The sequence below is a fragment of the Xiphophorus hellerii genome, chromosome 16, assembly GCF_003331165.1.
Source record: "Xiphophorus hellerii strain 12219 chromosome 16, Xiphophorus_hellerii-4.1, whole genome shotgun sequence".
NCBI lineage: Eukaryota > Metazoa > Chordata > Actinopteri > Cyprinodontiformes > Poeciliidae > Xiphophorus > Xiphophorus hellerii.
In genome coordinates, this window is record NC_045687.1 from 18,465,133 (window position 1) to 18,489,761 (window position 24,629).

At 40.8% G+C, this 24,629-nt stretch overlaps 2 protein-coding genes across 7 annotated transcripts; both read right to left on the bottom strand.

The window, feature by feature from the left end:
• Window positions 1-444: 444 nt before the first annotated feature.
• On the bottom strand, window positions 445-11,913 carry LOC116735353 (uncharacterized). 3 transcript variants are annotated; one of them, XM_032587189.1, is made up of 12 exons: window positions 11,648-11,913; window positions 6,179-6,347; window positions 5,073-5,258; window positions 4,854-4,922; window positions 4,501-4,634; window positions 4,366-4,416; window positions 4,013-4,286; window positions 3,032-3,117; window positions 2,542-2,587; window positions 1,355-1,495; window positions 1,172-1,277; window positions 445-1,088 (listed from the first exon to the last, which is right to left on the bottom strand). In XM_032587189.1, exons 3-12 carry the CDS (start codon window positions 5,233-5,235, stop codon window positions 842-844), a joined length of 1,317 nt encoding a protein of 438 aa, XP_032443080.1. In that variant the 5' UTR covers window positions 5,236-5,258; window positions 6,179-6,347; window positions 11,648-11,913; the 3' UTR covers window positions 445-841. The 3 variants fall into 3 exon arrangements, with proteins under 3 accessions (XP_032443080.1, XP_032443079.1, XP_032443081.1); XM_032587188.1 differs by having other exon boundaries at window positions 5,073-5,262; XM_032587190.1 differs by lacking the exons at window positions 6,179-6,347; window positions 11,648-11,913 and having other exon boundaries at window positions 4,801-4,922; window positions 5,073-5,127.
• A 104-nt stretch (window positions 11,914-12,017) lies between these two features.
• LOC116735352 (uncharacterized) lies at window positions 12,018-22,778 on the bottom strand. 4 transcript variants are annotated; one of them, XM_032587185.1, is made up of 12 exons: window positions 22,659-22,778; window positions 17,132-17,390; window positions 16,901-16,963; window positions 16,231-16,364; window positions 16,094-16,147; window positions 15,617-16,004; window positions 14,460-14,545; window positions 14,028-14,064; window positions 13,801-13,947; window positions 13,619-13,714; window positions 13,412-13,532; window positions 12,018-13,335 (listed from the first exon to the last, which is right to left on the bottom strand). In XM_032587185.1, the coding sequence occupies exons 2-12, from the start codon at window positions 17,325-17,327 to the stop codon at window positions 13,146-13,148; spliced, it is 1,512 nt and encodes a 503-aa protein (XP_032443076.1). In that variant the 5' UTR covers window positions 17,328-17,390; window positions 22,659-22,778; the 3' UTR covers window positions 12,018-13,145. The 4 variants fall into 4 exon arrangements, with proteins under 4 accessions (XP_032443076.1, XP_032443075.1, XP_032443077.1 ...); XM_032587184.1 differs by lacking the exon at window positions 22,659-22,778 and adding an exon at window positions 18,416-18,583; XM_032587186.1 differs by lacking the exon at window positions 22,659-22,778 and adding an exon at window positions 18,416-18,581 and having other exon boundaries at window positions 13,424-13,532.
• Window positions 22,779-24,629: the final 1,851 nt, after the last annotated feature.

Genomic DNA, 24,629 nt, shown 5'->3' on the forward strand with positions numbered 1-24,629 from the left:
ACAAGACAACTTCTGCAGGCGATACTTGGTACCGGATTTTCTTTTGGAGCATCAGAGCAAAAGGGGGCTGAGTGTAAAAAAAAAAAATGCAGTAAACACATTCCAGATTTTCATTCGTTGATAAATGTTGGCGACCATGTTTGGTTGTCCTTCTCTTCTACAGTTGGCTTTTCGCAAAAAAAATAAAATCTCAATACGATCCACTCCAGTTTGCGGTTGTAATGTCATGAAATGTATATTAAAATAATTTTACGTTCCTTTTTTTTTAATTGCTTTTCTGTTTCTTAGGAGCTTTTTCTTGAAAAGGCTTCTTTAAAGTTGGAAACCTTTCCTTTCAAAGCGATGAATTTGTGAAGGTTATTGGATTATTTGGGTGCTGACATGTACGACCGGCTGACTTTGTTTTAGAAAAGATAAGGGAATTGTCCCGGCAGACATCTGATGTAAACATTTTAAGTAATCTACAGTTTTTATTTCCACCTTGAAACAAGACAAATGAAAACTTTAAACAACATTGTCAGAAAACCATCTTGTAACATAATTATGTTAAAATTAACAGGAAGACAGTGAGCAAAATGTCATGTTATCTATAAAACAAGATACTTTAGAAAACTTAAAATATAGCCTCTCTATATACATCTCTATTTACATGTAAAAACAATACCCATTCAAAATTAATGTCCATTCACATTATTTTATTCCCTGGGATCCTAGTTTAATTCCACAGATGATCTAAATCTTCTCTTGAAACTGCAATGATAAAATTCTCAACTCTTTTTGTAATTTCTTGCAACAGGAAATGCTTCGTCCCTCCCAGAGTTTGCTAAAGTTGCATCACAACCTACATGGATGAACTGAACCGACCGGCTTTCATCTGAACTTGTAAAAGGCGCAATTTCAAAGTGTAATATTCCTTCTGTACTCTCGAAGCCTCCCTTTGTTCTCTTGCAGCTTCCAGCTGCGTTTTTAGAGTTTCTCTCTGCAGCTGATCCAGATCCATCGTGTCCACATCGGAACCGGTTAAGACCCCCGACGTTGGGGTCTCCACCTGCTCCGAGATGTGAGTGCTGTCCGAATCGCAGACGCTTCTGGGAGGAAAGGGGAAAGCTGTAACCCCGGGGCGCATTTGTTCAGATGGCACCACTGAAGTAAATGAACTCCTACAATTTACCTCGTCTCTGACATCGTCTGTGATTTGAATTCGTCCAAGCAGCTCACATCTGTGTGGTCGTCCCATGCGCTCGGACCAGGCATAGTCAAAGTTTCAGCAGAAAGCCCTGCAAACTTGAAATATTGTAGGTTCCGCAAATTTTAACGTCTTTCCACTGATCTTGCGTTTGGTTTGTGTACTCACTCTGTAATTTGTGGATTTTCTGCTCGACCGGTTCTTGTTGGGGAGAAGTGTTCGTGGCCACGTCTGCCGTTTCACTTTCCACCGGTTGCTCGAGCTTTTCATAGTAATTCATCTCTGAATCTCCGTCTCCTTCCTCATCGTCTACGGGAAAGAAAATTTGGTTTAAAGAGAGAAATTTAAGAACCTCAGAGGTAACACATGAGAATGTGTGTCTCTGCAGGAGGAACAGTTTATCAGACATGGTGAAAATGTCGGTTAGCTTCACCAAAGCATCTCGTAAAACCATAAAACCTCAAGATGTTAAAAACGGAAGTGAATACCAAATTAGGTAAAATCTCCCATTTTACTGTCTTTTACAGCAGAGAATTCATTTTAAATTGGCCTTTTCTGGCTAAAATAGTCAGAGCCAATAAAATATTATTTTCCACAAATATATACTTTGTGTAAAAGTTAAATAAGGAACAGAGGCATCTGTGTTTGTGAGCATAAAGTGTCTTAGGTAAGACAGTGCTGCTTTGCTAGTTTTTTTAAAATGTTTTTAGCAGCTGCTTTGTGGTTTGTGTAGTAGGGCTGTTGTAAATGACTATTTTAGTAATCTAGTAATCTGTTAATTATTCTGACAATTAATCGAGTAATCGGATAAAAAAAATATTGATAAATGCTGCCATAGCAGCAGTATTAATATCGGATATCAACATCGGCCCAAATGTTCATATCTGTGCATCCCTAACAATTACTTTTCTGTAGTTTAGAAAATTAAACCTGTAACAATAACAGCTCATTTTTTAAGTTAACCTGGACAAACATTATACAGAAATCTGAAATCATATTCACTTTAATAATAAAGCAGCAGGCTCACAAAGGCACTTCTAACGCCCCAGTTTTTATTTTACGTATTAATCTTCAGTCAGTTTAATAGATGAACTCTCACTTTGCACAGCCTGTAACGTTTTTGTCATTGTGCGCGGCTGGATTTGGCTCCTTCACACACAGAAACACATCCCGACATCATAACGCAACTCCTGGCTGTGTTTCCAGCTAAGCGCGGCTCGTTGTTTTCATGCTCTTTTTCATACGCATTTCTTGATCGCGATTGAAAAATGATATAATCAACCATATAAATTCTGATTTAAAACAAGTTCAAATGAGAAGGTTGTGAAAATATGGATATATTAAAACTTATAAACCTTTGAGTTGATGTACCACAGCGGCGGTCTGACAACGACTCCTCCTCTAAAATGACACAGAAGAGAAAACCAGATTTAACAGAAAACCTCCACAGAGTAAAATGACAATCCAACATCAGCTGGCATATCAGTACTTCATAACATCTAGTTTCATATCAGAAACAAACTTCTTTCTGTGTGAATATAACCAACTCTTCCTCTGATCCATTCGTGTCAGAATATTTTAGTTCATCAATCAAAGCTTTGACTTCTCATGGAGATGAAGAAGGCTTTTTATCCCATTTCTTCTAACGTTTTCCTTGACATTTCTATATTATTGCCATTGGGCTGCAATGAAAGTCTGACTCAGAAGGCATATCTTTACATATATGGTGCATTTAAAGTGGAAATCTTTCAAAGAGGAAGATATTTACCTCAATAACCAAGAGAGCAGGCAAAAACCTGGGTGATGATGTAAAAACCATTGGATAAATTCAGCTGCTCATCTTACCATTGACATTCTTTCGAGAAGAACAATGGAGTTCATCTGCAACGCGAGTTTTTCAGGTGTTGAGATGATCAACCTCGGATCCGGTTCTGAAACAGAGGCGGCGTTTTCAGAAATCCATCATTGGTCAGGAGTAGCGATACAAACTCTGACTGAAGAAACAGACTTTGCTTGAATGATTCGAAAGAATTTGTCGTTTTAAGGTCGCTGATGGAGAAGTAGAGAGACGGCCAGAGGGAGCTGCAGTGTGTCCTTAGATTCAGAGAAAGAGAGGAACTGTGAAAGCATGAGGAGGTCTGGAGTGGCAAAGAGTGGTTCGGGAGAGCTGTTAGACGGCAGTGAGGTGTGCTGTAGGAGTGCATCAAGGCTGGACTCCAAGCCCCTTCTTGTTTCCTCTGATGAGGTTAGGCAGGATAACGATGCTCGCAGATGACATTACGATCTGCAATCAGAGCAGGTCGAAGGTAGAGGAAAAGCTAAGGAGGTGAAGGCGTGTGCTGGAAAATGAACGAAGATCGGTTTAAGCACGACCGAATACATGCACACAAATGATACGGGCGCAAGTGGAACGCTGAAGGGAGTAGAAGAGAAGAAGGTAGAGGACTTTAAGTTTTTAGGGTCCATGGCAACGCAGCGATGCTTGGTGTAGAGAGAAGAGGTTGAGGAAAACACTGGATGTTGCAGAGCTCAAGATGTTGAGGTTCTCCTCTAGAAGTGACAAGAATGGACAGGATCAGGAATGAGAACATCAGAGGGTCGACTGGTGTTAAGATACTTTAGAGTTGGCCATGTTTAGAGGAGAGACAATTATTATGCCGGTAGCAGGATGTTGATGTTGGAGGCTCAGAGGAAGACCAAAAAGCAGGACTTGAAGTTAGTTGGTGTAAAGGCCTTCGGATGCAGAGGACAGGATTAAATGGAGACAGATGATTCACTGTGGCAATCCCTGAAGGGGAAATCCAAAACAGAAGAAGAAGACATTACCTTTAGGAGCACAGAGGTCTTTATTGTAATCATCCCTGTCGTCTTCCATTTCATCCGGTTTCTCATCTTGTTTTTCCTCTGGATGGTCTGAGTCGTTTCTCTCTTTCTCTTCCTCGGTCCTCAGTAACCGGCTTCCAAAGCGTGAAGGAATCCCATCGTCGTTCTCAGAGTCGTCCGTAGCTTCTGCTCCTGACTCTCCTGCTCCTGGAGCGTCGAGTCGTCTTAAATTATGAGCTGGTGTAGCGCCATTGTTCTGAAATGTTTTACCTTTCTTCTGTTGGACGAAAAAATAATAGTGTTATTGAAGAAAAAAAAAAAAAAACAAGTTTTGCATCCAAGTGTTACTCGCTTACTTTATACGTCTTTGTCCATTTTTTGTATCCCTCAGTGTCCAGAAGGCCTTGCTGTGATGAGGGAAAATGTTCATTAAATGAAGAGAAAAACAGTATTTTATTGAAATAGGTTCATAAAAAAAAAACCTAGATTACATCAAACCAATGTTGCAGAGGTTTTCCATCAGAGTATATGCTGAATTTCCATTTTTTAGCTGAGCCTCTTCCTGCAAACTCCTCAAAGGCAGGCGGGGTGAACATGTGGCCCTCACACTCGATACACTCCTCACCTGCAGAGCGAAGTCGTACACGCATCACAGATGGACGTTGAGAAACAATTAAAAATGAATTTGCTTTTAATATTTACATAGCAGGATGTTTTTCTCATGCATTTGCTGACATAACATTGAAAAATCCCCTAAAAAATACGGGCATTTCTCCACTAAACCCCGCTACCTTTAGCTTGTTATGATCCGATTAATCATCTCACACAAACTCGACGTTCTTACTTCTCGCCAGCTTTTGGACGTCCATCATTCCCTTCTTGTCCCCACAGCTTACAGGCCACAGTTCTAGATCTTGCAGACAGAAAAGCCAGTTTATTCCTCAGATGTTCCTCAGCAATTGAAGCGAATACAAACGTTTTGCTCTCTCAATAAAATACGGTTTGAAATGCTTAAAAGTCACGTTTGCTTTCAGCAGCGTGGATTGATTTAAAAACCGGATACCTTCGTGTGTTAGTGACCGGTAGCAGTCGTCTTCCTCGTAATAATAATAATCTTCATCGTCATCGTGATAGTTGATGCTCTTTCTTTTTCTTAGATTATGTTCTGCGTCTGAACTTCGTTCTTCCTGTCCAGAGTCGGACCGTAGCGAAGACCTTCTCTTCATTTTCTCCTCTTACTCACTGCCGTCTGTCTTGAGAAAGAAACCGTTTAGAAATTGAAGGAAATGTAGACATAACCAGTTATTCCATAAAATAAAAAAAATAAAAAAATACTGTGAATACCCATGGTGAACTTTTGTCTCAGCCTTCAAGATTTTAGGTTTCGCTGTGATGAGACAGACTACATTTGTTGCAACTGTCAGGTTTTTAATGTAGTGCTGATAAAACAAATTTTCATATAGTTTCTTCTATATTGGCTCAAGTTTCAAACTTCAAAACATGTAACATCAGACAAAGAGAAAGAAAAAGAACCACAGAAATGTTTTTCATAGGTTCATCTCTTTCTTTATAAACTCAATTGTCTCAGTCGGGACAGAACAGGAAAACATTTACAAGTTTTCACACTTTGGTGCGTTTTAATGTGATAATGTCTTTAACAATCAAAGGTGATGTATAACACTGGACACAAGACATACATTTATCTGCTACTGTTATAAAAAATAATAATAATAATAATAATAATAATAATCATGGTTTCTCATGATTATTTCCGTCTGTGAAAACAACAAAACTTTTGCTGATTTTCTTTCCTCTTTTTGCTGTTCGTGCATCACGTTCAAACCCAACTAAAGTCTGTTTAAGGCTGAAAACCTAATAGTGATCATCTTGAAACGACTTTATTCTCTGTACCGTTCAAAACAAACGTCTTTCAAGGAAATCTGCAGCATGTTTTACTTACATTTTTATTAAGTCCAGTGAATCATATGGGTCTTCGTGTGCCATTGCTCATAAATAGAAACTCATAAGTTTCAGACTTAAGAAAACCGGTATTGGTCGTAAATAAAACTCTTCTTGGTTCATGACTCGTAAAAAAATATAAAATTAAGCAAAAACATTTGTACGGTCCAAGCATGAAATAATAATAATAAAAAGAATAAAACTCAGTACCTTCACCATGAAATGATTTCATTGCAGGTTTGTGTCCTGTTCCAGAGACGTGCTCAGCTCTCTCTTACATGACACATCTGGATCCTGCTGTCATATCTGCCGCCTCTGGAAAGCAGGCGGTCCTCGTCTGGACCACCAACCTGCTGTCTGTGACTGGCTGGTGGTTTATCTGCAAACAGCCGTCAGTGAACCAAATAACTGCTTTGTTCTTGTAAAGGTTCAGTCAGGATGCGTTCTTGCACCAATGCACAGTATGAGAACTGTATATTACACATAGATGAGGGGATCATTTGTACAAATCAAATACAAAGGCAGCTGAATGAGTTTTTCCTCATTTTAACAGTGTTACAATCTCATCATTAAAATGAGAAAGAAAAAACTTGTAAGTGCATCATAAGTCTGACTTTTTTTTTTTTTTCACTTCTCATTTAGATTTATTACTTGTAAGGGAGCAAAAACAAAAAAAAAACTTGAGGGATTGCTGCTGCTTTTTGCTCCTCATCCTGAAGATAAAATATAAAATGTAATAATATTCCATCAAATAGTAGAAAGGGTGTTTCATGAAGGCGTATGAAGCCTGTAGGCAGACATTTTTTGATTTTTTTTTACGATACGGATACAGACGATAAATTGTCCCAGAACTTATTGCGATAAATGATAACATTGTTGTTTTGAGGCAATTTTCAAGTAATATAAATGTTAATAATGGAAGAACAACACAAGAATACATTTGCAATGATCAATAAACTTTAAATTCTGATGAACATTTAAACATCGGAACTGGAATCTAATCTAATATCCAAAATAAATAAATAAAACAACAGAAGCAACAAATAAAATGAGTTGTGAAGTCTCTGTAGACAAAATTGTCTTTCCAAAAAAAAAAGGGAGAGTTGAGACCAAAGCATCAGACTGAAGACCATTTGTGGTAGAAAGAGAGTGGAAAAATGTTGAAATGAAAATTATTGAGCTTGTTTCAGTTTATGGATTCATTGTTTATTGTGACAGGCCTACTTGGTGGGTTTGCGACCTGCAGCGTCCCCTCTTCAGACTAGAAGAGGTCAGTAGGAATCGGAGTAGCAGGTATGTGAGGAAGGGACAGTTATGAACAACAAAAACCTTTCTGAAATCATCAGCATATCCAACCTGTTAACCTGTTTGCACCGACGCCCTTCGTCAGAAAACCCAAATATTCATGGGTAGCACAACTTGACGCACTTGATTCCTTTATTTTATTCGTCCAAAATAAAGTTAGTACAACTTTAGGATAAGATAAGATTGAAACTGTATCAGGCAGGGGGGGGGGGGGGGGGATCATTTTTTTCTTGTAATTAAATGAAACCGATTTTCAAATGGCTAGACATTACTCCCACAAACATTTTTATTATTGTCTTGCAGATTTTTTTGACAATGTGTTGTGAGCTGAGCCGTCTCCTTCTACCTGCTTTCGCACCGAATTTAACAGTGAAATGAAAGATTGATAAAGACAAAATTGAGAGTTTACAGATTTTGTTTGTTCAAATATATTTTGTAGTTGAATATTCAGACAGCTAGACAGTTTACCAAAAATAAAGGTTTTACACTCGCATCTCTTGCTGTTTCATGAGCGTCGCACTACGCTGGTAAAATTTGTTGAGAAAAAAAAAAGAATGTTAAAAGTTTGAGGAAGACGATGAATAAATTTGATTTGCTGAATGTTCATTTTAACCGACCATAGATAACGTTTTACTGTTCAATTTGATTGATCAAGTAAAAAATAAAAATAAAAGTGCAGCTCCTCCTCCATTTTTTCCTCATCTACATGGCAAGTCTGTAGTTAAAACCCTCCTACTTCCTTTGCTCTGTGTATTTAACATAATATTTTATTTAATTAGACCGAGATCTTAGATTTATATTACATATCATAATTGTAGCGACGTTTCTCTCCTAGATGTTTAATCTGAAGGCAGGCTTCCACATTTAGTCTGTTTAAAACTTAACCCTTTAAAACGAAAGAGGTTTATTTTACAATTAAATAAGTAAAACTACACCTTTAGGGAAGACGTCACCACAATGTTATTTTTTAAGCAACTTTTATATCTGCTGTTTAAGTTTGACAAGCTGGCGATTTGATCTGCTCTTTATTTTCGGAAAATATGCGCCTTTTTTTAAAAAAAAAGGCAGGCTAGTTCACAAGGTTACGTTTGTTTCTAAAATAAAAAAATTATTATGGTTTAAAATAATTATCATATACTAGTGCAAATATTTTTGTAAACGTTTAATGGTTTAGTAAATGCCTTGATGGCAGATCCAGATATGGATGGCACATATGGAGGTAAATATGTGCCATCAGGATTTGAATCGAAAATGCCTCTGAAATTTGAATGTTGTATATTTGTACTTACTTTTTCAGTAATGTACCTTATCCTTGACTTTATTAGTATTATTTGGTTGGATTTAAGGGGCTGCTGGTTTATCCGATACGAGCCGAGCGCAGCGCAGAGAAAGAAAAACTCTCAAAGCTAAAAATATAGATAAACCGTCTCTATAATTGGGGCCTGCCATGCAAAGCAATGGCAGGAACCTATTACTATTGTCGGAGAGAAGCGTCTCTTTAATCTTTATTTTTCTTCCGTAACCGTTAATGCGGCTCGTACCGCTGGGTGCACACCTACAAATGAGGTATCAAAACGTGCAGAAAATTCACGCCATTGGAGCTATTACTTCTGGTGGGATTTGGCCTTAACGTGGCGACATAATTCGCAAAAAACTACGAAAAAAACCCCATTATAACTCAATGGGAAAAATCCTAGAAATACCCTATTTTTGAGGATTTGCTGTGTCGTCACAAATTCACCTAGAAATGCCATTCAAATTTCATTTTGTAGATACGTCTGTGATCTCTTCGAAAGTGAAGACGGCTCGTCGATACCAGTTACGGTTTGTCCACAATTTGCCTCTAAGCGACCCAAACTTTCTCATTTTTGCTCAAATTACAGTGACAGCCGATCTCGGTTCAGATCTGGGCACAACATTTCTTTCTCTCATCGCTGTAAATGTTCTGAGTGAGGTACAGATATGAATCTCGGGACTATCGCAGAAGACATATTGAACTGTCATACGCTTAAAACGCTTTTCGAATATGTATTACGGTTCCCGAACAAGAAGGATTTGTTTCCAATGCTTTTTGTCAGTAAAACGTGTTTGCTCAAACACACAATTGTGTGTTTGAGAGCTCAGAGCTCAGAGCTCACACCCTGCTGAGACCATTATTTGCCATAGCAACGGATCTCAAGAGGCTATTGGCTGCTGGTTTGGACTACGAATACGCATCGCTGTAGTTCTATCTATAGTGGACCGCTCAGTTGAAACAGAGGTTGACTGAACTGGCCTTTACAACTAATTGCTGCTATGGGCTGTATATAACTGATTTAACTCAGTAACTGTTACACATGGGATTAGTTTTGAACTTTAAAATTAAGCATTTTGAAAATTTCACAATAAAAGCCCTGAATATTTTTACATGACGTAATTGCTCTTTTTTGGCTTTATGTGACTTTTTCATCCAAAGCACTGTTACACGTGGTATTAGTTTGGCCCTCTGAAATGAAGCATACTGAACATTTCAAAATAAAAGCCTTGAATATTTTTACATCAACTACTTGCTTTTTCAGCATTATATAACTGATTTAACTCAGTAACTGTTACACATGGGATTAGTTTGGCCCTTTGAAATGAAGCTTAACAAAAATTTCAAAATAAAAGCCTTGAATATTTTTACATCAGAAAATTGCTCTTTTGAGCTGTATATAACTGATTTAACCCAGCAATTGTTACACATGGGATTAGTGTGGCAATTTAAAATTAAGCTTGATGAAAATTTCAAAATAAAAGCCTTGAATATTTTTACATCAGGTCATTGCTCTTTTTGGCTTTATTTGACTTTTTCATCCAAAGCACTGTTACACATGGTATTAGTTTGGCCCTTTGAAATGAAGCATACTGAAAATTTCAAAATAAAAGCCTTGAATATTTTTACATGACGTAATTGCTCTTTTTGGCTTTATTTGACTTTTTCATCCAAAGCACTGTTACACATGGTATTAGTTTGGCCCTTTGAAATGAAGCATACTGAAAATTTCAAAATAAAAGCCTTGAATATTTTTACATGACGTAATTGCTCTTTTTGGCTTTATTTGACTTTTTCATCCAAAGCACTGTTACACATGGTATTAGTTTGGCCCTTTGAAATGAAGCATACTGAAAATTTCAAAATAAAAGCCTTGAATATTTTTACATGACGTAACTGCTCTTTTTGGCTTTATTTGACGTTTTCATCCAAAGCACTGATAAACATAGGATTAGTTTGGCGCTTTGAAATGAAGCTTAACAAACATTTCAAAATAAAAGCCTTGAATATTTTTACATCAGCTACTTGTGTTTTGAGCATTATATAACTATTTTAACCCAATGACTGTTACGCATGGGATTAGTTTGGCCCTTTGAAATGAAGTTTAACAAAACTTCCAAAATAAAAGCCTTGACAACATTTTAAATCATACTGAATGGTGCACGTCCGCCTCGCTTAACGTTCTTGCGGTTCTCCGCGTGCCACTGATTACGTCGCGGCGTTCTTTAGCGTCGACGCCGATTTGTGGCGTGACGACGCCGGGCCCAAGCCCGACGGGCGCGCCTTGGCAGGCCCCGGCTAAATTTCTTCCGAAATTTTCTAGTTAAACTATTCTACTTTTTTATTTTAATTGTAATTTTAGACGGGTTTTGTTTAAAGATTCTGCGGGTCTGGCACAGACCAGGTCCGGAAGCGTTTTATGAAACTGAACTCTGCTTTCACAGGAAGTGGTAAATCTCAAATAAGTCGTGATGCGACGAATTATTTGAAACGTCCGTTTCAAATAACATGTTCAGACGACAGTATTTGGTACATGTTCAGGTGGCTTTCTCTATATTTTAACTTCAATCAGTCAATTATTTACTTTCCCTCTTGTATTAATAAAGTATTTTTGAATTTGAAATCTACTCTCTCTCTCTCTCTGTGATGTTAAAAATTCGTCTGTTGACCTGAAACAATTCAGTGTGACGACATATTAAGCAGCCCGTCAGCAACAGTAAAAAAAAACTGAGGAAGTTTCTTTTTCTACTCGCTATCTTGCAACCAACAATATTTGAAAGCCACAAATCAAAAAGATCTTTAGTTAACTTTGCTACTGTCTGTCATCAACCCTTAAATGTAATTTACTCTCTTTTTGTCACCGGTCCGCCCCTTTCCGTCCAAACAGAATTACGAAATATACTTCAAAAACAGTTAAGTCTTCCAGAGATACGTCCACTGGATGGATATTTTGTTTTCAGGCAGCTATCAAAATGATTTCCCTCCTACACGTTGGTCCAATTCACTTATCTGTGGTCCTTACAAAAAAACAACAACTTGACATTAATTCAAAAAAGTCTTAAGAACCAAAGAAAACTTACGAATCAACAGCGAACGTCTTCCCTCTGCTGAGAAACGAAACGGAAACTTCAGCTGCAGACACGCCCCACGTCGTCTTCCTCCTCTGAGAACCAGGCGGATCGCAGCATGCCTGCATTTAAGAGAGTGATTCATGGAGAAACCACAGCAACAGCGCAGAGCCGAGAGACGCGCAACAACGTCCAAGGGTTAAAAAGGAAACCAGCTGTTTCCTGGCATAACAAACAATAAATAAACTTTTCAGACAGAAAAAAAAAGTTGTGACATTTTAAAACAGAACACGTCATTGCTTCAGATGCTTTACGCATCGCCGGTCACCACTTGTGTGCTTCAGCTGTCGTTGCAGAAAATAAATAAAACGGGAACAAGAAGTTTGGTTAATTATTTAATACAACAAGAAGAAAAGTGAGTAGAAAACTTGAGACAGACCTGGATACAGCAGCATTTGACATGTATACTAAAAAACAGAGACATTCTTAGCACAGTGTGAGGAAAAGCACCAAATGCAAAATACAGTCAAAAGAGCTATAAACAGCTGAATGCATGAGATGTAACAGTAAATATTTATTTTCTCCTCAGGGTTATTCACAGGTTTGCAATTATGGTATTTGAAAACACCTCTTTCAAAACTGTAAGATAACAAACGGGTTAGAGATTTCAGATTTCCAAGATTGCTTGCCAGTTTTGCACTTATAGGTAATAATAATAATAATAATAATAATAACACCTTGACCTTGAAAGGTGACCTTCGGAGGTGACCTTCTGGCAATCATGTTTGGGAATTAGAAAAAGAAATACTTTTCAACCTGTAAATGCTACTTATGAAAAGTGGAAAATCACCCAACATTTTCTTAACTTGTCATGTTTGAATGCGAGCTCTGTAAAGACGTCGAGATAAACGGAGCTTAAGTCGTGAAACGGCGTAAAAGAATTTGATAAAAATTAAACTATAAATACCCAAATCCTCACTAGTAAAATACAAACTGATTACATGAAGAAAAGTGAAGCTTAAACAACCGCTGCAGAGCTGTTTGGAGAAATGAGAGACCAACGTTTTTGGTCGTCAAAGTAATAATGCCGGTCAGAACCGGAGCAGAAATTACATCTAACTGAATGCATGCAGACAAAATTTTAGTGTTTTGAATTACCGTTTATAAAACAAAGAGTTACTCACCAGCAGGGTGAATTACAGGTAGGCGGGGCAAACCACAGAGGGCTTTTAAATTCCACTGTGGGATGCCGGTTAGATACGTTTTTAAGCTGCTGTGCTCAGCTCTTCTCATTTCCTCCACTTTTCTGTAAACTTCAAACTATATCATCGCTACTTTCTGTCTTGTCTCTTTGGCAACTTTCAACTGTGACATTTTCTGGTTAAAAAAATGAGTGATATACAATGTGGAACACATTTAAAAAGAAAAGGTGTAAAAATGATCCAATAGGCACATTGTAAAAAAGAAGGTTAACTGGTCATTTACGATGTTGACACTAAAACCTTTCTCGTCAGTTTCTTAAGTTGTTTAGCATCAGTGTGTAACATTCCTCTTGCAGTTTTAAAACTTTTAGCTGCATCTTTATTTTTTCCTTCTTCAGCTGATTGATATCCATTGCATCCACGTCGGAGCCGTCTGAGACCCCCGAAGCTCCGTCCTCCATCTTCTCTGAGACATTCGGACAGTCTGAGGCTCTGATGCTTTGGGGGGGGAGAAGAAAAATTTGTTTGGTATATTTGCAGACTTTGTTGACTGAAGCAATGCGTTTCATCTCACCATGTCTCTGACCTTTCTGATTCTGCTTCGTCATGATCCGGTTTGGCTTCATCTGCGTCCTTCTTATTAACCTCTTTATTGACAAACGGAAGCAGCAGGCTTACAGGTGCAACAGAAAGACCTGTTAAGTAATCAAAAAACAATAAAATGAAGGTTTCTGCTGCTTCTTTGTTTTTTATTACTGATCTAATTAGTTTCTGAACTCACACATCAGGTCACTTGTTTGGTTCTTGACAAGTGGACTTGAGGTCATCTCTGCATCTTGAGGTGACTTCATATCCAACACTGCATCTTTCTCCTCATCTTAAACAATGCCAAAATATAATAAATCTACTTAAATATTTTCAAAAAGACTCATGAAAGCTTTGTTTTAACTAACAGAGCCTTACCTGTCTTGTCACCGTTGCTACTAACGACGAGCTCTGCAGAGGAAGCGCCGAGGTTCTCGTTGATCAACTGGTTTCCTTCAGCGACAGTCGTGTCGCCTTCAGTCTCCTCAATGTGTGCGTTTTCCTCCAAAGGCTCACACCAGGCACCTGTTCACAAGCAACACAATAAAATACTTACTATGTTTAAATGAAGGGGATTTGAGAAGTTACTCGAGTTACTCACAAACCTTTCGGACGCCATTTCACCTTACAGGCTCTCCACCTCTGTAAAAGAATGCAGAATGAGTGCAAAACAAGCAGAAAGACTCCATAAGCTGAAGGAATGTAAGAAAGAAAATAAAATCAACCAAAACAAATTCAAAGTAAAAGTCAGCAACAAGGACGAATCAGAGCTAACATAACAGAGCTGCTCCGACATGCTGCCACCATGAGGACCGTGATGTATGTAAACTTCTGACTCACTGAGGTCACTCTCGCTATTTTGTTCCCCTCAGTTTTATTTTCTTCACAGCACGACTTCCCTGTTTCCAATCGATTTGACGGTCAATTGCAAACTTTTTTCTGTTCGTTTCCAACATATAAAAATGTGTTTGAAACAAAATTCACATTTAAACAATCTGCATGCGGTCTACCATCTCTACCTCTGCTCTCCGACTCACCTCTGAAAGCCTTCTGATGATCACTTTAGTTTTCCTCTTCATCTCCTGCTCCTCGGCTCCGGCAGCGTCCGAGTCCTCGTGTCTTTCTGCAAAACAGAAGAAACATTCAGAAATACAAACTCTTGAAAAGCTGCGTACAGCCTTCAAACTCGCTCACATTTGAATACACGACAGCAAACGGCAACGTAATTTAATGGCATTTTGTTCTCCCAAACAGATTTTCTTCAATGATTTCAACATATTGAGCTCCATTTACTTTCTGATCATGACTGAAGAGAAGCATCCCCACAGGATGGTGCAGCCATCGCCTTGTATTACTTACTAAGGATCATTTATCTGGAGGAGTGAAATCTATTTCCCCCTTTGAAGAAAAAAAACACTTTTTTTTTAGGTTTTATGACCATCAATTATTTCGACTGAGTGATTAACAAACTTCACTGATTAATTGAATTTGTTTGAAGATTTAATTTGTGTAAAATCAGGATTTCGTATCCTATGATAGTATATTCGGGCCACTCTAGATGCAAAAAAAAATGGAGGAGTAAATTTCCGTCAAAAAAGTTTCAGAAACTTTCTAGAAAAAACGTCTTGACTTTTGAAGAAAAAAAAAAAGTTGAAAATGTTCAAGTTTTGAAACTCAAACTTGCACTATTTTTTGCAAAAAAATATCAGATTAAGATGAAAATGTCAGGTTTTTTTTAGCAAATTTCTGAGAATAATCTAAAATATTTCTGAGATTTTTTGACAAAAATTTACTAATAACCCTTAGTAGGTTTCCATTGTTCAGAGTGACATTAGTCTAAACATGATAATACATTAAATTAGAAAATGGTTACAATATTATTAAGAATATTTGTAATTTAGCGAGAGAAAAAAAGTGATTAAAATCGGATTTTGTATGTTTAAATAAAAATTTGAGATTTAATTTTTAAATCACATCCTCCAGTCCCATCTACCATGTAAATAGTTTGCTTTCTAGTTAAATTAAAGAACTTGAAACACATCTAAGTTTCAGAGTGAGAAGAAAAATTTCAAGTTTTTAAGGAGAAGAATAAAACCATATCTCTCCAAATTTACAGAAAAGCAAGGCACCAATCCTTCTACCAACACTGGTATCAGCAGTAACTTCAATAAATGATTTTTGTGGGAAACATCACCTCTGGCATCGCCGTGGTCGTCGAGGTAATCAGCATCAGCAAGCACATTGCCGTTGTCCGTTTTATTTTCGTCCTCAGCATCTCCTGAGTTTATACCGTGTTCATCATTTCTCTCATCCGGATCATCTCTATTTTTTTGGTCTCTCTTCAGAAACTCGTCACTGTCGGACTGCTTGTGGTCATCTTTAATATGACTTCCCTCAGGATCCTGTACAAGCTGTACTTCTGCCTCTACTGCCTCTCCAGGAGGGTTAAAGCCTCCTGGAGAGATGCTTTTCTGGGTCACCGAGGTGGAAGATCTCTTATATTTACTGCGCTTAGATCCCTGGAACTTGTGGAAGCTTTGTGTTGGCTTGCTTTCCATTTTTCCTGATGAAACCGTAACCTTCTGTTGTAGGAATTAGGAATGAGTTAAACTCAGAATAAACATAATTACTTAATAAATCATTTTGCTAATGCTAAATGTAGGAACAATACCCTCATAGGCTCGGCTCCTCTTCTTTTATATCCAGTTGTGGACAGAATACCTTTCTGTAAGATCCAACATATGTCGATTAACTTTTGTTTAGGACTTTATCGATTTAAGTTGACAAAACAGAAAAAGAATTAATTACCGCAAACCAATGGGTCAGAGGTCTTCCTTCATGGCATATGCTGGTTTTCCATTTTTTGCACGCTCCTCGTCCTGCAAACTCCTCAAAGGCCGGGGGAGTAAACCACAGGCCCCGACACGCTATGCAATTCTCACCTAAAATCAGACCAAAATCATAGATTATATAGATTGTGAAAGACACCAGCCCCACTCATAATCCTGGAAGTAAGTGTGTTTAAATAATGGATGGATGGATATTTAAATTGGAGCTAAATATTTAGCCTGGAAAATAAATTTTAAGTTTGGTGCCATCTTGTTAACTACATAACCATATACTTAGCTTGCTAACTACATAGTCAAATATTTAGTTTGCTAATTCATAGCCAAATATTTAGCTTGCTAGCTACATAACCAAATGCTGAGCTTACTAACTACATAGTCAAATATTTAGCTTGCCAATTTATAGTCACATATTTAGCCTGCTAACTACAAACCAAAATATTTGGCTTGCCAACTACGTATTTAGTTTGGAACTGCGACAGGCCAAATAACTCAAATTATTGCTGTTATTATTTGGCTGTGTAACATCCCAAACGGCACCTACTCATAATCACACCGATATTCTTCTACAATTTCATACATATTATTAAAAATACTTTAAATTGCATGTTTGTATAATTTCTTTTTCTCACCTTTTTTCAGCTTTTCTATATCCATAATTCCCTCTTTGTTTTCACAAGTCACAAACCAGATTCCTAGGAGGACAAAAGCCACAAATGATAGAACAGTTTATTTCTACATTCATTATCAGAACATTAAAAATGTATATTAACTGTGAAATAATTACACTTTAAATGCTTGGTAAGACTTTTCTTTTACGCCAAAAACAAACAAAAAAGATGAACGCAAAATATAACACCTACCCTGAAAAAACTCACCATTTTGCTTTGTAATGCCATTCTCTTTAATCAAATTCTTCTTCCCATCACATTGGTTACTGTATACATTAAGAGTTTTAACTCTTGCTTGTCTTAAGCCAAACTTTCTGTCCCCAAATTTCTCTTCCACTTCCTCCTGTGCACAACAGGATTTCAGCAAAGGCCTTCTTCTCTTCGACATATTTTCTTGCCAAACAATTTTCCGCCTTGGAGCCGGGTCTAAAGAAGCTATTTCAGGAGAAGTCTGGGAAAATAACACAAAAACACAGTATAGTAATCATGAATGACGTTTTGGTTCATGCCAAACATTTCTCACAAGTTGAATATCCCCGGTATTTTATTTCCTCCATCCCCCTTTTTCTGCTGGTCATGTTCTTTCAACTTTAAATTTTGAGCGAAGTTCTGTATTTTTGTTCAGCCAGCCAAAACCACTGTTTGTATTCAGATACATTAATGAATCCCAACAACCTTGGTGAAAATATTTCAATAAAGAAAGCACAAACTTCCTATTTATTGTGCATTTCCTACAACATACAGAGATAAACTCTTATCAAAGTCTTTATGTTCATAGATACAAATTAAAGTGATCACAACTGCCCAGAAACTGATCATTTCTGAGGGAGCCTGTTCTGAAACACGTCTCACGGGTTTTAATTACTAAAGAACTGAAAATTATTCTAATTTTCCTCTCCATTAAAGCTGATTCAATTCAGCTTCAGATCTTAAATCACCGTCAGTCTTAATTATGTCTACAGATAAAATGACTGTTATCCCAATTAGAGCTGTGATTTTTCTCGTTCTGAAGTTAGACAGACAAGCAAGATTCACGGTTGAAATTTCAATATAGCAGAATTGTGAAACGCCCTCTGTGAGTTTAAACAATTATTGGGGAAAATCAACCAACATTTTCCGACATTTTACGTCATGTTGGACAATTGAAATCGGAGAAAACGGCTTCAAAAGAGAGATGTTGTTGATATTTGTTGTTTCACACGCCTGGGGGGGAAAAAAATCCATGTTTTTCCCCAGACACGAAATATGAGTTTGTCTTCATCCTGGGAGCAGCAGAACTCCTCCAGTAATCTGCGCCGCCTCGCGGCTAGCATCCCAACAACTAACAGACAAGAAGGAGTCGCGCGCGTAGCTACAGCTGTTCGTTTAACGGAACAACTTAATCCTAACTCGGAAATCACGTCCACTTTTTTTTTTTTTTTTTTATGTCCATGCTGCGGCGGTGGAAAATTTACAGTCCCGGCTGCGTCCGCTCACCTGAAAACACGGGAGTGAAAACGCCTCTCGCGGTTGGAGCTGCGTTAGCGGCTGCACTCAAAAGCCACGCGCGCGTGCTGAACACGTTGCTACGTTACGCTGCTACGTCGGTGACGTCGGTTGTTTTTGGCTTTCTCGAAACTTTATTGACAACATCGTATTTATGTGTTACATCAGGGGTCTCAAACTCGCGGCCCGCGGGCCAACTGCGGCCCTCGGGACGATAGTTTGTGGCCCCCGCCTTAATATGAAAGTTTAATGTTAGTGCGGCCCGCGAGTTTGATATAATTGGCACTTTTCAGTGTTGTGTGCGGAGCTGAACGAACTTACCAATCACGGTGGAGTATATTGCTCTCGGGGGCGGGACATCGGCCGGGCCTATTTGCATTTCCTATTTGTCATTATTTGCATGCCGTACATGCGCAATTTCCGCGGCCGCTCCCGCTTCACGTGCTTCAGCATCCAGTCTAGACCCGGAAGTTGCTGATCAGTGTAACGTAATTAAGGTTAGGCGCTGTAACGCTTGGGTTGTGTTTAAGGGAGGAGAGGAGGCGGCAGATTTGTCAGGACGGTCAAAAACTCACAACCACACTGGTACTGGGAATTCCACCGTGTTGTCCTTTAATAAATACGCTCTTCACCAACCTTACAAAGCCCGGTTGAACGGCTGCTATATTATCAGACATGAAAATTGAGCAGCGTCCAAACAACCCGTAACATTACTAAAAAGTTAGGGAGCTAACATGTCCGTCTAGCACGTTTCTCCCACGCTCTCTACAGAGAAGCCGTGGCGCATACTTCTGACATCATTAGCAATACTAGAGTATCTTAAAGAGACACTACACAATTACGGCTGTTACAGCGCCTGACTACGGCCAAATATGGTAATAGGCAATCAGAAAGGTTCGGCTGAGGAGACCGTGTGTGAATGCGGCCCGGCCTCACCCAGACTCTACCTCCAGTGGCCCCCGGGTAAATTGAGTTTGAGACCCCTGTGTTACATGAAACACGTGACTGATAAAGCCAGATAGAAGAACTCCCAACCAAATATGGGATGTTTCCTCCTAGAACTTCTTGTTTAGGACTCAAATATCAAATCCATCCCCAACAAGAAAGCTGTTTAAACAACAAATATTTTTTTAAGATTAATAACTTCTATGGATGTTTTCAGTCACCCCTGGTACTTTGTAAATCTGCTGTTGTTGGCTGGTCAACAGCCAGTGTTTCTGTATGTCCTACAATTTTCAATAAAACAAACAAAAAAACACAATTAACGTTGCATGAAACACTTGATGCTTTATGTAATTCGGACCGGTTCAGAAATGTGTGCATACGTATTGTGATTATATGTTAGCTTTTCGGTATTGAACGTTTTTCGCCTACTGTTTAGATAGCAGGGAAGAAAAATGCTAATGCCGATTCTCTCGATATGGCTCATATAGTAGAGTTTAGATGTTTTGGGGGTTTTTTTTCGATGTGTTTACCATCATAGAGAACAACTGATGTTTACAATACATTGCGGAGGCATTTTAATTTTTTTTTTTACCCCTCCAGGGGGTCTTTTTGTGGGCTCTAGTGTCCCTTATGTGATAGTAGGCTGACAGGAAACTGGGAAGGAGAGGGGGGAAGACATGCTGTAAATGTCGTCGGGTCCGGGAGTCGAACCTGCGACGGCCGCGTCGAGGACTCAAGGCCTCCAAATATGGGTCGCGCTAACCCCTACGCCACCACGGCACGCCCTGCGGAGGCATTTTAAAGCTAAAAGATCAGCTGCAGAAGATCTTTCCTGCCAACAGCCATCAATGACTCTTTGAAGAATCTAAATTAATGAGCTACAACAACGTTTATTTTCCCTTTGGGATTAAGAAAGTATGTCTGAATTTGAATCGAATTGAATTAATACAAATAGATGGTTTTCCTGTATCTGTAACACAAGTACAAACATTACCAGAGTACTGACCGCTCACTAAGAAAATGCCAAAATTACTTATACCCTACCTAATTTGTCAAACTTAGTTTTTGACGGTTTCACTTTGTTTTGTTTTTGGGGTTTTTTTGTTTGTTTTTTGGGGGGTGGAGGGTTTGCAGCACATGTTTATGCATATCAAGAGCCTGTTCAGAATAACTAGTGTGGTCATTGGCCATTTAAACAGATTTTATGTTTGAAGGGCTGGGTTATGTTCTTTTTTGTGTGTGTGGTTTAAAGTTGTCTGAGTGGAATGTGACTGGTGATGTCATTCCCTTGCTTTGATCTGACAGTGATGTAAGAGATGATGTCATTGTCAGAATCTGCAGTGCCTTTTGTAACAGACACACACAAAGCAGAAGTCATAGAACCAGAAACCACTGCTGAACAGAAGCTGCTAAGACGAGAAAATATGGGTCAAAAAGAAAGCTCAACTTCTACGGAAACCAGCAACGCAGAAATGAATGAGACAAATACTCAACCAAAGGAGAGAAGGCGATCCCAACATCGGAAACGAAACAGCAGAGACGTAGAACTCAAAAATTTGGATCAGTCTGGACACACATCTCACAAGAACAAAGGGAGAAAAGTGGAGGAGAGCAATTTAAACGATAAAAAGCAACCCCGACAGAGGAAATCGAAGAGCATAGCCACGGATCTCCATATGTTGGATGTGACTGAACAGACAAAAGACAAAAGCAAAGGGAGAGAAGTCAAAAGTTTGGAGGAAATCAGCATGCCGGAAAGGTATCGGGCCAGTTTCGATGCAGGTAAGAAGTCGAAGAGCAAAGGCCAAAGAGCCAAAACTTTGGATCCGACAAAACAAAGGAAGAAAGACTTTGGAGTCAAATTTTGGAAGGAGACCGAGAAGCCAGGATTGCCTCTGGTGGATTTTAATTCAGATGAGAGACAGCGATCTCGACAGAGAAAATCTAAGAGCAGAGACCACCGTGATTCAAAGTCTTTAGGTCCAACCACAGAGAAGAAGCAAAAGAGCAAAGCGAGAAGAGCCAAAAGCTTGGAGGACCTCAGCTCGCTGGGACAGTATGTGTCCAGTCTCGATTCGGATTGGAAAACCCAGTCGGGACAGAGGTCACCAAAGAGCAAAGACCCAGACAGCAAAACGTCAAAGGATAAAGCAGAAACGACCATTTTCAATACATACAAAGCACTCAGGTTGATCGACAAGCAACTTGAAAGAATCACGAAAAATCAGGAATGCCTCATCACGTTGTCCAGAAACATCCAGAGCTTTAAGGACCAAGTTAAGACATTTAGGAGTTCCACTTCAGAGAGGCGGAATAAGCTGTGGGACAAGTATGAGGACTGGCAGAAAGTGATCCAGGGTTTTGATTATCCTCTAGCGCACCTTGGAGCCATGATGAATGTAGATATGAATTTTCTGAAAAGGCTTAAGTTCTTGGATTACATCATTGTCAGCATGGACACCCTCAAGGAAACCTGCAGAAAACTGGAGAAGGAAAAAGACATCTCAGAGGCGAAACACCAAGAGGAACGAAAGAAGCTTCTCGATGACAGGGTCAATTTGGAAAATGTGCAAAAACGTCTGGAAGACATGTTTCCTGCCATAAAGAAGAAAATGAGGAGAAAAGAGAGAGAATCGCACAGAGCCAACAAGGGAACACAGACACAATCCCACTATGAATCTTCCATGATGCTATCAAATCTGATGGCGCAAATTCACACATCATTCTCACATTTTGCACAGAATTTCCAACACTTATCATTATAATGTCATTATAGGACAATTCCCACACGTCCCCCCTTCCCTAACTAACCTTTTCCACAGCCAACGTCTGATGCGTTGCAGGTTCTGTGAAATTATGAGAACCTGCAACTTGTGAAACATCTGCATCTTCCACAAAAAAAAAAAATAATCCAACACTTAGTTGTTGGTGTGGGTTTCCCTGGGAGAGCCAGGTTTATCCCACATGTCCCCATCCCCTTTAGTGGTCTCTAAAGGGAGCGTAACAGATTAATGATGCAAAATGAATCTGTTACATGTGTGCCAGATTGTGTCATGTTCTGTGTTTTTCTGTGTATTTATTTAGAGTTTTCTGTGTCCCTCAGTCTCCATGTTGTCCTGTCTCCCTTTGATTACTCCCAGGTGTTTCTCGTTCCCTAATTACCTCCTGTGTATTTAGTGTCACCTGTGTGTCTTTGTCGAGCCCTGGTTTCCGCTCTGCAGTGCTGCCTTGGTTATTGGACTACATTTCTAGATCAGTTCTGTCATTAAATATTCTTTATTTCACTTACCTGGATCTCCTGGCGTCTACCTCACCACCTCACACCACCGCAATTCCTGACAGAAGGACCCGACTAGAAAGTATGGTGAGGCTTGCTCAATATGGATCCAGCGGGATTAAAGAAAACCATTAGGAACTATGTAGAGGAGGTGGCGAAGCCTTATTCCGCCCGTCAGCGTCTGGGCATTGCTACTCGCCTGGTCCTTATGTTGGATTACTGGATCCCGCCACTTCCGCACCTGGGGCTGGCGGAGTTGCATGAGGAGGCAGAGTGTGAGCGCCTGACGGCGGTTGCCATTCTGAAAGGCAACACTCTGCCTCCCAAACCGCACGGTCTCTCCGCCAGCCCAGCTCCAGCGTCTCCGTGACCAGCACTTCCAGCACCTCCAGAGCCCGCAGCTCCGGATCCTCCGCCTCTCGCCGCAGCAGCTCCGGATCCTCCGCCTCTCGCCGCAGCAGCTCCGGATCCTCCGCCTCTCGCCGCAGCAGCTCCGGATCCTCCGCCTCTCGCCGCAGCAGCTCCGGATCCTCCGCCTCTCGCCGCAGCAGCTCCGGATCCTCCGCCTCTCGCCGCAGCAGCTCCGGATCCTCCGCCTCTCGCCGCAGCAGCTCCGGATCCTCCGCGTCTCGCCGCAGCAGCGCCGGATCCTCCGCGTCTCGCCGCAGCAGCGCCGGATCTTCCGCGTCTCGCCGCAGCAGCGCCGGATCCTCCGCGTCTCGCCGCAGCAGCGCCGGATCCTCCGCGTCTCGCCGCAGCAGCGTCGGACCTTCCGCGTCTCGCCGCAGCAGCGTCGGACCTTCCGCGTCTCGCCGCAGCAGCGCCGGACCTTCCGCGTCTCGCCGCAGCAGCGCCGGACCTTCCGCGTCTCGCCGCAGCAGCGCCGGATCTTCCGCGTCTCGCCGCAGCAGCGCCGGATCTTCCGCGTCTCGCCGCAGCAGCGCCGGACCTTCCGCGTCTCGCCGCAGCAGCGTCGGACCTTCCGCGTCTCGCCGCAGCAGCGTCGGACCTTCCGCGTCTCGCCGCAGCAGCGCCGGACCTTCCGCGTCTCGCCGCAGCAGCGCCGGACCTTCCGCGTCTCGCCGCAGCAGCGCCGGACCTTCCGCGTCTCGCCGCAGCAGCGCCGGATCCTCCGCCTCTCGCCGCAGCAGCGCCAGATCCTCCGCGTCTCGCCGCAGCAGCGCCGGATCTTCCGCGTCTTGCCGCTGCTCCAGCTGCAGTCCTGCCGGCTTTCCCGAGCCTCCAGCCTTCGCTCCAGAGACTGCTCCAGGCCGACAGGCTGCCCCGGTTAGTGGGTCCTCGCCCCGGTTAGTGGGTGTTTTCCTAGTGCCAGTTCCGAGACTCTTAGTGCTCCTCCCGAGACTCTCAGTGCCTCTCCCGAGACCCCGCCTCTCAATGCTCCTCCCGAGACCCCACCTGTTAGTGCTCCTAGTCCTCGCTGCTTCAGGGCGACCCCAGAGACTCTTTCTCCAGCGCCGTGGACGACTGCCGGACCACCTCCGTGGTTCCCGCCTCCTTTGCCTCTGCCCACCTTGTGGGTGTTTGTTGTTGTTTTGGACTCTGGCCCCCCATCCAGCGCCCCTCCGCCCACCCTTGTTGTGTTTATGTTTTTTTGGGCGTCTGGTAGCCGCCCTTGAGGGGGGGTACTGTCATGTTCTGTGTTTTTATGCGTATTTAGAGTTTTCTGTGTCCCTGAGTCTCTGTGTTGTCCTGTCTCCTTTTGATTACTCCCAGGTGTTTCTCGTTCCCTAATTACCTCCTGTGTATTTAGTGTCACCTGTGTGTCTTTGTCGGGTCCTGGTCTCGTTTGGTGTCTTGTCTGATGTTGTGTCAGTCCATTCGTTTCTCCTTGTCGCTACCTGCGAAGAGCCCTGGTATCCGCTCTGCAGTGCTGACTTTGTTATTGGACTACATTTCTAGATCAGTTCTGTCATTAAATATTCTTTATTTCACTTACCTGGATCTCCTGGCCTCTACCACACC

What these genes read in the sequence shown, in the direction of transcription:
- LOC116735352 (XM_032587185.1), bottom strand. Translation starts at nt 17,327, where the DNA reads ATGTCGAAGAGAAGAAGGCCTTTGCTGAAATCCTGTTGTGCACAGGAG. An exon ending in TCATCAGAAGGCTTTCAGAG is followed by an intron (nt 14,065 to 14,459) that starts GTGAGTCGGAGA and finishes ATTCTTTTACAG; the next exon opens with AGGTGGAGAGCCTGTAAGGT. An exon ending in GGTGAAATGGCGTCCGAAAG is followed by an intron (nt 13,948 to 14,027) that starts GTTTGTGAGTAA and finishes GCTTGTGAACAG; the next exon opens with GTGCCTGGTGTGAGCCTTTG.
- LOC116735353 (XM_032587189.1), bottom strand. Translation starts at nt 5,235, where the DNA reads ATGAAGAGAAGGTCTTCGCTACGGTCCGACTCTGGACAGGAAGAACGA. An exon ending in CGTCCAAAAGCTGGCGAGAA is followed by an intron (nt 4,635 to 4,853) that starts GTAAGAACGTCG and finishes TTCGCTCTGCAG; the next exon opens with GTGAGGAGTGTATCGAGTGT. An exon ending in TGTGGTACATCAACTCAAAG is followed by an intron (nt 1,496 to 2,541) that starts GTTTATAAGTTT and finishes TCTTTCCCGTAG; the next exon opens with ACGATGAGGAAGGAGACGGA.